The 11,686-nt window shown below is 32.6% G+C and overlaps 1 protein-coding gene across 1 annotated transcript; it reads left to right on the top strand.

The window, feature by feature from the left end:
• Positions 1-7,673: 7,673 nt before the first annotated feature.
• LOC109177500 (cyclin-D3-3-like) lies at positions 7,674-9,714 on the top strand. The gene is made up of 4 exons (XM_019326867.1): positions 7,674-8,463; positions 8,571-8,772; positions 9,012-9,142; positions 9,248-9,714. The coding sequence occupies exons 1-4, from the start codon at positions 7,957-7,959 to the stop codon at positions 9,515-9,517; spliced, it is 1,110 nt and encodes a 369-aa protein (XP_019182412.1). The 5' UTR covers positions 7,674-7,956; the 3' UTR covers positions 9,518-9,714.
• The last annotated feature ends 1,972 nt before the right edge of the window (positions 9,715-11,686 follow it).

The raw sequence follows: 11,686 nt of genomic DNA, 5'->3' as shown, positions 1-11,686 counted from the left end.
ATATATATATATATATATATATATATATATATATATATATATATATATATAGATTAGATTCAAATATGAACCTTTGTTAACAACTGAACTTGTGTACCGTTGTACTTGCTTGATTTTATAGGGGTGTTTGGCAATCAGCTGATAACTAATAACTGATAGCTGGTTGGGTTAGCTGATACCTTATAGCTGATTGTGTTAGTTGATTTGACCAACTGATTGTATCAACGACTTATAAAAAAAATGTTTGGTAAATTAGTTGTTTACTTTTAGCTGATTATATGTAAATGACTTATAAGGGTATTGTACAAATTTCTTAATTTTTTTAAAATTACTTTTACAAGTTGTTGTTGTTGTTGTTATTATTATTATTATTATTATTATTATTATTATTATTATTATTATTATTATTATTGCAAATTGAAGAGAAAGCACTAATTTTGTACTGTAGATTGAAGTGAAGCCACTAATTTTGAGCTGCGAATTAGAAAGTGAATTAAGGGATAAGGCTGAAGGATTAGGAATTTAGAGATAAATTTGCCATTTATGCATCAGCCATTTAGAAACGTTGTAGTGACCAGCGTTTTGTATTTTGACTATTGAGCTAATCAGCTATTTACCAAATACTCAAAAACAGCTTATTGATTAGTCAATCAGTTATTTTTGGTCAAATTAGCTATTTTTTGACTGATAAGTCAATAACTAAACACCCCCATAATGATTTTGACCTGATAAATATAATCACAGCATCATTATATTGCACCACATCACTGCACGGTTGCACAACTACACCGGATGCACCATTGCACCGTTTCTCAGAACTCGATCGTCCAATCTCTCATCACATCGGTGCATAGGAGTATATATATATATATATATATATATATATATATATATATATATATATATATATATATATATATATATATATATATATATATATATATATATATATATATATATATATATATATAACCATGCATGCCATTTTGAATGGCAGGAAAAAGCTAGAAAATCAGAAATTTGAAAATCAAACTTTTTTCTATATAGGGAGTAGTAATTTTCAAAGCAGAATTTGAAGTTATATTATATGGTGTGGTGGACCATTTCTATATTTGCGGCAGTTTGACTTGCAGCATTGGGGAGTGATGCAAGTCGGCAAACAGACATTAGTGTATGTGGTTGGAAACGTTGTTGGTCGAATCCAACAAAAACCCATCCTTATTTTAAGCTAAACAGACAATACAGAAATTTTTAGTATGTCACTCAGCCTTTATTAATGTTCTTGTTATGAGCGTAATAAATTCATTATTAATTAAATAAAGATACTCCCAGACTGTCCACAGGGATTTTCGTGTTCTTGTTCGTCCTGGGTTGGAGAGCATCATTGAATTACTATTACAATACAACGTACGTAATACTGTATGTATCATTGACAAATAGACGAATAGTTAATAGCTGATTAAATTAGTTGATAGTTGATATGAGTGATCATGATTAGGTTAACTGGTTTGATTAGTTGATAGTATTAGCTATCTACTTTTAGCTGATTAGATATAAAATACTTTATAAGGATATAATTGTATTGTGCAAATTTATTAACTTTTAAATTATTTTTATTTATTTATTTATTTATTATTATTATTATTATTATTATTATTATTATTATTATTATTGTTGTTGTTGTTATTATTATTATTGTTGTTGATTATTGATTACAAGGATGAGTGAAATGAAAAAGAAAGAAAAACATTGTTATTGTTGTTACAGAAACAGAAATGAAAAAAAAAAAAAAAAAAAAAAAAAAAGAAAAAAAAGGAAAGGCAGATGAAAACAACTAGAGAGACATAAACGTTAGGGATGACAAGAGTAAAATGATAATTTCATAATTAAGGTCAATCAGCTAACTAAAAACTCTACTATTCTTAGCTTTTCAGATTTTAGCTTATTGTCCCCAATAAGCTATTGCAATAAGCCAGTGACAGAAGGGTCAAATAGGTTAATCTACTACTCACAAGTGTTCAATTAACCTTGTTGGTCTAAAATAGGTCGATCGTCGCCAGTCGTCTTCTCCGGTGGAGATGGCTACTGGTAATTTTTTTTCGGCCGTGAACTGTGGTCAACAGGCATAATTTTACCGGTAACTTATTGGTTACAGGTAAATCAGACTTAATTGACTCATTTTGACAAGTTTGAATGTTTAATTGCATTTTTTTGAAATTCATATGTCTAATTTCACTTTCCAGTAAAGTTGAATGATCTATTTGACCATTTTCCCTACTTTTAATTATGAATAAGTCTTATGTGTGGTCGTCTCACCATGAAACATGCAATACTTTTTAGTTACAATATAATAATTTTATATGTATTCATAAAAAATATAATACATTTTAACTAAAAAAAATACTACACAGGTCTATGGTGAGACGATCTCACACAAGACTTACACTTTAATTATAAAATTAGAAGATAAGTAATCACTACCTATAATCTCACTTTCTAATTTACACTTATCACTTATGTGGCATATTCTTATTGATTCAGATTAAAAAAAAAAAACGATTCAAATGTTTATTTGTGTCTCTTTTTCTTTTCCTACCAATAAAATCAGAATGGTATTAACTAATTACTCTCAATAAATACACTTTATCCGTCTACAAACTTTTTTTTTTTTTAATATTATTCTTCCAAAAGGCTGAACCCCAACCTTAAGGGCCCCCCACACCTCGGCCCGACAGAGCATTTGGGAGGATGTAAATCATGGTGACTCAACTGAACATTAACCACAGAGGCTAGACCGGTGCTCACTGCCCCCCACACCCCGGCACCTCGGCCCGACAGAGCATTTGGGAGGATGTAAATCATGGTGACTCAACTGAACATTAACCACAGAGGCTAGACCGGTGCTCACTGCGCACAAGGAGCCCCCCTCACTTTGAGAGGTTGCTCCCACACTGCCGCTGGTGAGACTCGATCCCTGGTCATTCTTCTAAAGTTTCATTACAAGATACTATTGCAGTCCAAATAGTCAAGACCCACCACCAACCACCGGAATTTGATCATGTAACATTCTTTCAAAGAGAGCCATAGAGGTGTCATCTAAGCACAAGGTGCTTAGCTGTCTACAAACTATCTATTTAATAATAAAACTACAAATTATTAACAATTCGACAAGATGTCCTTTAGAATAGTTTAAATGGTCAATCAATTAACGTTTAGCCTTGCTCCAAGGCGGTCGGAAAATTTGGGTTAAATAAAAAAATAAAACTACAAATTAAACCCATCCATCACCTGACATGACAAATTGACAATGCAAAAACTATTGGTCTAGAAGAAGAGTGAGGGTGCAGATAAATGATATGATATGAAGTGTGGTATGAGTACTTGAGTAGTCGAGAGTTCATATTTCAATTCCTGCAGGAAATCAAGTGTGTTATGTGTAGTAGTGTGGATAATTAAAAGATGATATGATGGTCATCATATATATATATATATATATATATGTTGTTAGTAAAAGTAACGTGTATACTTTGATTTACGAGGTAGTATTTAGGCGTTATGTGAATATATATTTGGTGTGAAATTTATCTTGTAATTTTAGTTAATAAATTATCACTATAAAAAGATAAATTAATATAGATTATACATATGGGACACACTTTTATGTTAATGTGTGGTATATAATAGATTATAATAGTCACACACATCTACTTTACAATTTACAAACAATCACTCCCTACTACATAAGATTACAAATTTAAAAAATTAAAATTAAAAAAAAATGAAAAAAACTAGTGTCTAGCATTTTAGTACATCATAAAAGAGTCATTTTGTATTAAGTGGCTTGTGATTCATTGGTATCGGATTGCTCCCCTATGTGGGAGGTCTAGGTTTCAAGTCTCGTTGTAAGCATAGTTTGTATGGATATCCCCCGAGTCATTTGTGCATTCTAAGAGTTAATTACAGGAATGGTCCTTTGACTATTATCATTTATCAATTTCTATTTTTTGACTTTCAATTGGACCATAAATGGTCCATTGGCTATTGATCTTTACAAATTTTCATCCGATTTTCAATTTAACCATAAGTGGTTCCTTGACCATTGAGTTTTTTTTAAAAAAAAAATTGGTCCTCTAGTTAAATACCTAGAGTTTTTTTTTTTTTTTTTTTTTTTTCTCAAAATGGTCTATCGAATATTGCTCATTCTCAATTTTACATTTTGACTTTAAATTGCACCAAATGGGGTCCTTCGGCTTTCAAAAACTCACCTAATTCAGTCCTCTATTAGGTATTCCATTTAATCAACGTTAAAATGGGGGCCATATTGCTCCGTTCACCTATTTTGTGCCTCTAATACACTCAATAATAGTCGAGGGACTATTTTGAAAAAAAAAATTATTTATTTCATTTTTATTTTTAGACTCTATCAAATTAGAAGTTCTGCATATTTTTTCTCACAAAAAAAAAAATAGGGACCATTTTGAAAATAAAAAACTATTTTATTTATTTTCATTTTTGTTTTTAGATTATATCAAATTAGAATTTATGTAAAAAAAAAAAAAATCTTATATACAGATATAAATAGTTGAAATCCCACATTCAAATCTCAAAATTTTCAGCTTTCTCTACAGACTTTTTCCTTCTATCTAAGCATACAAACTTTTCATCTATCCTATCAAATTTTACAATATGTTTCATTGTTTCTTAACTTTCATAAATACTTCTATCACTACCACAAAAAACACTTCTAACATCGATTATTTTGGACATACGACGTCGATTATTATCCGACGTAATTCTGTCCGACGTAATAAATAAATGATACGACATCAATTTATAAAACTGACGTCGTATGTTATTTTAGCCAAAAATCAATGTCATAAATATATATTAAATAAAAAAGATACCACGTCGGTTGTTAAATAAACCGACGTGATATCTTATTTAAAAAAAAAACTAATAAAACTATACGACATCGATTTTTTAAATAAACCGACGTCGTATATATTTTATTTTTTTTCTCAATCCTATCAAGTTTTACAATATATTTTGTAAATGTAAAAAATACTCACACATACTATTTATTTTTTTTTTATCTTTTTTTTTATGTTCATATATATCTTTAAAAAAATCATACTAAAAGTCCAATAGATAATCAATCACTATGTATCACAATAAATGTTACTCTCTCCGTCCCATTTTATGTGTCGGTTAATGAGACTTAACTGGAGTTATTTTTAATTCAAATTTTCATAATATTAAGTTTAGTATTAGTATACAAAATTTATATATTTAGAAACTACACTAAAAAGCACTATATTTAGAAAGCACTATTAAACACACCCAAAAAATCAAATTTAAAAATAAGTAAAAGCTACTAAAGAAAGTAAACAAAAAAAAAAAGTTGGGTTGACCAATGAATAGTAAGTAGGACAGATAGAGTATTTTTTATTGCTGAAAATAACATTTTTTTTTTTTCAGTTTGGACACCCAAAGTGTGTAAAATTAAGAAAAATGTTAGACCAGAATGTAAGTTTTTTAAGTAAACTTCTTGGTTGAGCCAAAAAGTCAACTCTTGCCTGTGATAGGAAGGTAAGTTTACTTTTCTGTCCGAGAAGTGCTTTTGGCACTTTTCGGAACCGAGAAGTTCGGTTCTTGTAAAGTTGATTTAAGTTAGGCCGTAAGGCCATTAGTTCCATTCCAAAGTTAGCCCGAAAGTTGATTGTCTATTGAACTTTTAGTATATATATATATATATATATATATATATATATATATATATATATATATATTTTAAAGATATATATGAACATAAAAAAGATAAAAATAAAAAAGCATATGAGTATATGAAAGTTACGAAATGTATTGTAAAACTTGATAAAGATAGAGGAAAATGTTTGTATGTTTAGACAAAGATAGAAAGTTGAAAATTTTGGAATTGAAATGTGAATTTTAACTATTTATATTTTTGAATAAATAATTTATAAAAAGTATAATTTAATAGAGTCTAAACACAAAAACAAAAACAAAAACAAAATAAAATAGTCTTTTTTTTTCACAAAATGTTCCCTATTTTTTGTGAGAAAAAAAAATTACAGAATTATAATTTGATAGAGTATAAAAATAAAAATGAAATAAATAAATAAAATAGTTTTTTTTTTTTTTTTTCAAAATGGTCCGTTGACTATTGCTAAGTGTATTAGGCACAAAATAGGTGAATGGACCAAAATGCTTTCAATTTTAACGCTGAATAAATGAAATACCTAAGGAATGACTTAATTGGGTGAGTTTTTGAAAGTCGATGGACTACATTTGGTGCAATTGAAAGTCGGAATGCAAAATTGAGAATGAGCAATAATCAATGAACCATTTTGGGAAAAAAACTCAAAATATATCTACAATCTATAATACATACAAACCTAATAAGAACCAATCAAGTTAGGCCCTTAACGGGAACTAAAAAATGTTGGTGTAATTATTTGTTGAAATGAATGGTTCAAATTATTTTAATTTTAGTATTTTTATCATTATATTACTATTTTACCCTCTACTATATCATTTACCTTTTCTAAATACCCCTCCATTCCATCAATTGTAAACTTTAATAACGGAATATTCCGTTAACTATTTATTATTCTTAACTTACTCATTGATTTCTTAAGGTGAAACATGATTATCGTATCAGAAGATAATGGGTTCAATTATTGCTTAGTAACCACAAGATTTCAAGTCCAATTCCAATGGAAGTGGCCTATTGACTATTTTAATTTGAGTCGGTCAGCTTTGAATAATGTAGGCTAGTTTACCCTCTTATGGTCATTTGTCAACTAAGTCACAAATGATGTTTACTCATGCACACCGTCGGATAGTGATTGTGAGTTTTTATCTTTAAAAAAAGTCCAAAAGATAAAATATTGTTAAGCATTAGTGAAAATAAGATTGTAAAATAGAGTAAATACCTAAAATGGTCCATCGACTATAGCTAAATTCACAAATTGGTCATTGACTTTCAATTTTAACCAATTAAGTCCTTAACTTTGCAATTTTAACACGATTTGGTCCTCCGTCTATTTGACCGTTTGTTGATTATGATTTTTGAGGATATATATGTAATTTCATGGTCCATCGTCGATTTTTTAAGGTTTCGGTTGTATTTTCAGACCACACTGTTACATTTGGATCTACTGCCGAAAGCAATTTGCCAAATCCTGTCGCCTTTCTTCATCCTCCCTTTGGATTCACTGTAGTTGAGTTCGTACCAGAGTGAAGAAGACAACGTGTTTCCGAACCGGTGCAGCGTCATCCTGGAGGCCTCCATGTGCTCCGATGATAGCTGCAGGTTCTTCTGGAGATGGTCGATGACGGCGCGGGCGCGAGCGTTAATTCAGAAGTGTTCGAAGGACCAAATCGTGTTAAAATTACAAAGTTAAGGACTTAATTGGTTAAAATTAAAAGTTGAGGATCAATTTGTAAATTTAGCTATAGTTGAGGGACATTTTGGGTATACTCTTGTAAAATATGAAGTTTGGGAAGAAGATTGTAAAATATGAAGGAAGGTAGAGTAGATATAATTTGGTATTGGTAGGGTGAAAATGTGCGGTTATGTATCGATGCGCGCCAAACAGAGCCCCGAAAACGCCTTTGAAAAAAAATATAGATAGCCCAAGAAAGTCATCGAAAATTGAGAGGGGAAAAAAGGGACAGGCGTGAAAGCAAGCTCAGATAAAATCCTCTCCCTCTGCTTACTTCTCTGGTACTACCCTCCTCACCTCTCCAATCTTCTCCCCTATCTCCCTATATCTCTCTCTATCTCTCTTTACCGTACTTCAGAGAGAGAAACAAACACTGGGCTCAGCAGATATGATACCGGGTCAGAGATTGTGTTTGAGCTTTCCTTGAGTATTATGAGTAGAGGCTTTGCTGTCTTCTTCCCAAAAGAAGAAGGAGGAGAAGAAGAAGATGTTGTTTTCCCTTACCCATTTGCAAGAGAGTCGAGATTTGCAGCCCCAAAATCAGATCTTTTCCCTTGATGGGCTCTTCTGTGAGGAGGAGAGGTTTGAGGATGATTTGGGAGGATGGTCTTGTTTCGAGAACGAGGTTTATCCCAAGATTAATGTCAAAAAGCCCTTGTCTTTCTTCGAATCTGACCTTTTCTGGGAGGATGATGAACTATTGACTCTGTTATCCAAGGAAAAACAGACCCATTTTGGTTCTGGGATTCTTGATTTGGATGGGTCTTTAATGGTGGCTAGAAAGGAGGCTCTGGACTGGATGTTTAAGGTCATTGGACACTATGGGTTCAATGCTTTGACTGCTGTTTTGGCCGTCAACTACTTTGATAGGCTTATATCTGGTGTATCCTTTCAGAAGGATAAGCCATGGATGAGCCAGCTTGCTGCTGTGGCTTGTCTTTCCATAGCTGCAAAAGTAGAGGAGATTGAAGTCCCTCTCCTGTTAGACTTCCAAGTATGTTGAGTTATTCCCTTTGTTTTTTAGCAAGAAAAGATTTTACCTTTGTAACAATGGTGTTTGCATAAACGCCTCAATGCTAATATCTGTCTTGATTTTTTAAGGTGGCAGATTCTAAGTATATGTTCGAGGCGAAAACCATTCAGAGAATGGAGCTGCTTGTGCTCTCTACTCTTCAGTGGAGGATGAACCCAGTGACCCCAATCTCGTTCCTTGACCATATTATTAGGAGATTTGGATTGAAGGGCAACCTGCATTATGAATTCTTGAGGTCCTGTGAGCACATCATTCTCTCTGTCATTGCTGGTGCGAAATCTACCCGCTTCGACTTAAAGTTTGATGCTTTAATTTGCTTAAATAATGTGGGATTGGTGTTTTGACTTTGATGGACTTAAAGTTTGATGCTTTAATTTGCTTAAAAGTGTGGGATTGATGTTTTGACTTTGATGGACTTAAATTTTGATGCTTTAATTTGCTTAAGTAGTGTGGGATTGATGTTTTGATTTTGATTGCTTTGGCTTGTTTATTGGTGCACAAAAATGCAGATTCTCGGCTACTGCATTATCTACCGTCTGTTATTGCCACTGCTACGATGTTAATTGCTATCAAAGAGATTGAATCTTGCAATGCTGCTGAATACGAGAATGAACTCGTGGCTTTACTCAATGTCAGCAAGGTATATTGAGTAATTGATTATCTTTGCTTTTAAACTGATATGCATATATACAATTGTTCTTATTCCGTGTTTTGGATATTGATTCTTGATTATGAATTATAACAGGAAGAGGTAGACGAGTGTTATAATCTGATTCTAGAGGTAACTGGCCATCATGGCAAACAGCGTTTTCAGAGCCTTAAGCGCAAATATGAATCTGCACCGGGCAGTCCAAATGGTGTTATCGATGCATATTTTAGCTGCGAAAGTTCTAACGATTCCTGGGCATTGGCACCATCGGTTGGTTCCTCACCGGAGCTGCTCTACAAGAGAAGCAGATCTCGAGACCAGCAAATGAGACTGGCCCCACTGGGCAGTGTTCGTGGTTGTGGGTAGCAGTTTGATCTCATCGAGGTTCCATTCTTGGATTCATCTAATGTTTCGGTGATGGTACTACTTAATCTCCTTTTTAGCTATGTGCTCTTAAAATGGGATGCTGTTGTTGTATGACATTCCATATGTTTCACTAGACGTTTTGAATAGACCCGTGTGCTGGTTTTTATGGATGCTAAATATCGACTCCACTTTTACCCCCCTTGAGTTGCATCCTAGCATTTATTGCTTTGCGATATGAACATTGGCAATGAATATTCAAGAAAGGCAACCTTGTTATCTATAGCCATGACTTATCACTAAGGTCTGAACTCTCAAGTGAACCATAGATAGAGGTGGGTGTCCTAAGTTTCCTTGTTTTCTTAACAAAAAACAAATCTTTGACTTAAGAATCCTTGTTTTCTTAACATAAAACAAATCTTTGACTTAAGAAATCATTGACAGGCTGGAAATGGACTTGTTAACTGATCTAACTTATCACATTGTGGATAGATGTGGTCTTGGAGCAGGAATAGGTTGTTGGCCAGCACAATTTTGTATTGTTGCATAGGGGCATTTGTTTCAAAGTTTTGACCTTGCTTTGAAATCGAAAACTCTTAATCTTACCCAAAGCTTTATTCTCTGCATTTGGCAAAACATGTTGTGTAGTGTTTGACTATTAAGGCTGCTTCATATCTGGTACCTGGATTTTGATATGATAGGGATCTTGCCTTTCATCTCCCTCTGCACACCACCCAAATGAACTAGAATTTGAAAACTTTAGCACCCACTATAGAGCTGTGTGTAACATGCATGGCTTCTAAACTCAAAGACCACATAACAAAAAAAGGGGTATATTATTATTGGCCAGTCTCTTGGCTTTGGTAACTATAAGATTATAAATTCTGAATCGATTCCTGTGTGAGCGGTTTATTGGCCTTCTTGGTTTGAGCCAGTCAGTTATGCGTAACTTAGGCTGGTTTACCTTCTTGTGATCATTTGTCGGTTAGGGTAACAAGTCCATATTTGAGTAATGACTGTGAGTTTCTCTTGTCGCTAAAAAAACAGGGATGGGTTTTGTGTGTAGTCTCTGAACTGTTTGTATGAAGCGACAAGAGTATAAACCAACCTTTGAAACATAGGTTTAAATTATATGATTTTGACAAGGTCATATGGGGGGTGGTGGGCAGTCTTGAATTTTTGAGGATGTTTGGTTTGATCCCAGGGGGTGGGGGGTGTTTGGCGTTTTCTACTTTAAAGTCGTTATGGGTTTGATATGCAAGTCAAGAAAAAATGATTCCTATTTCCTAACCCCTCCCAGAGAAGAAGTAGTAGTAGTGTGTTTTCAACGGAACAGCAAGCCCATTTGGGCCCCACCCAATTATTCTGGAATAATGTGCTGTCCGGGCTTTCTAAATCTCCCACTTTGACCAATCACTCTCTGCCTTTTAATAATCATTTCCCTCTTTTTCGTATGTATAAAATTAGGATATTCATTCCCTACCCCCTCAACCAACAAATTCCAATCATATTCTATACACAAAGATCCCTTTTCATAAAATTTACAGACTTATTTGACCATTTTTCCTTTCGTGGTTCAAACATAATAAGAGATGTCTTTGGCCCTATTTGGTAAAATAGTCCGCCTAGTCAATTTTGACTTGTTTGACCACTATTAGTTATTTGATTTATTAAATAATTAATATAAGTGTTTGGTTAATTAGTTTTTTTGTAACAGCTTATTGCTCCAAAAGGCTAAAATTTAAAAAGTTGCTCAAAACAATTTTTTTATTAATTTTTTGAGAAAGTCATTTTGCATATAATTAACTATTACCTAACAGTTAATTTACCAAATATTTTTTTACAATCAGCCAATATTATCAACTAATCAAACTCAGTAACTCAATCAGTTAATAACTACCAGCTAATAACTATTTACCAAACACCCCTTTATTTAGGATTTCTCACTAATTCGACCTTAAATTAGTCAAAATTTAATGTGATTATTCAATATCAATTGACAAGGCATCAAACAAACATGCATTTATAGGTGCTGTGCAACATAAAATGAAAAAATAAATAAATGTAAGACACAATTAATGGGAAAAATAGAAAATGTGAGACACAGAATTCATTCATAGGAATCATTGGGTATGGTGTAGTGTAACTGTGTAAGTGGTTCTTGTTTGACCC

Source organism: Ipomoea nil, unplaced genomic scaffold, assembly GCF_001879475.1.
Source record: "Ipomoea nil cultivar Tokyo-kokei standard unplaced genomic scaffold, Asagao_1.1 scaffold0805, whole genome shotgun sequence".
In the NCBI taxonomy this organism is placed as follows: Eukaryota; Viridiplantae; Streptophyta; class Magnoliopsida; order Solanales; family Convolvulaceae; genus Ipomoea; species Ipomoea nil.
This window is presented reverse-complemented; position numbering and strand designations above follow the sequence as displayed.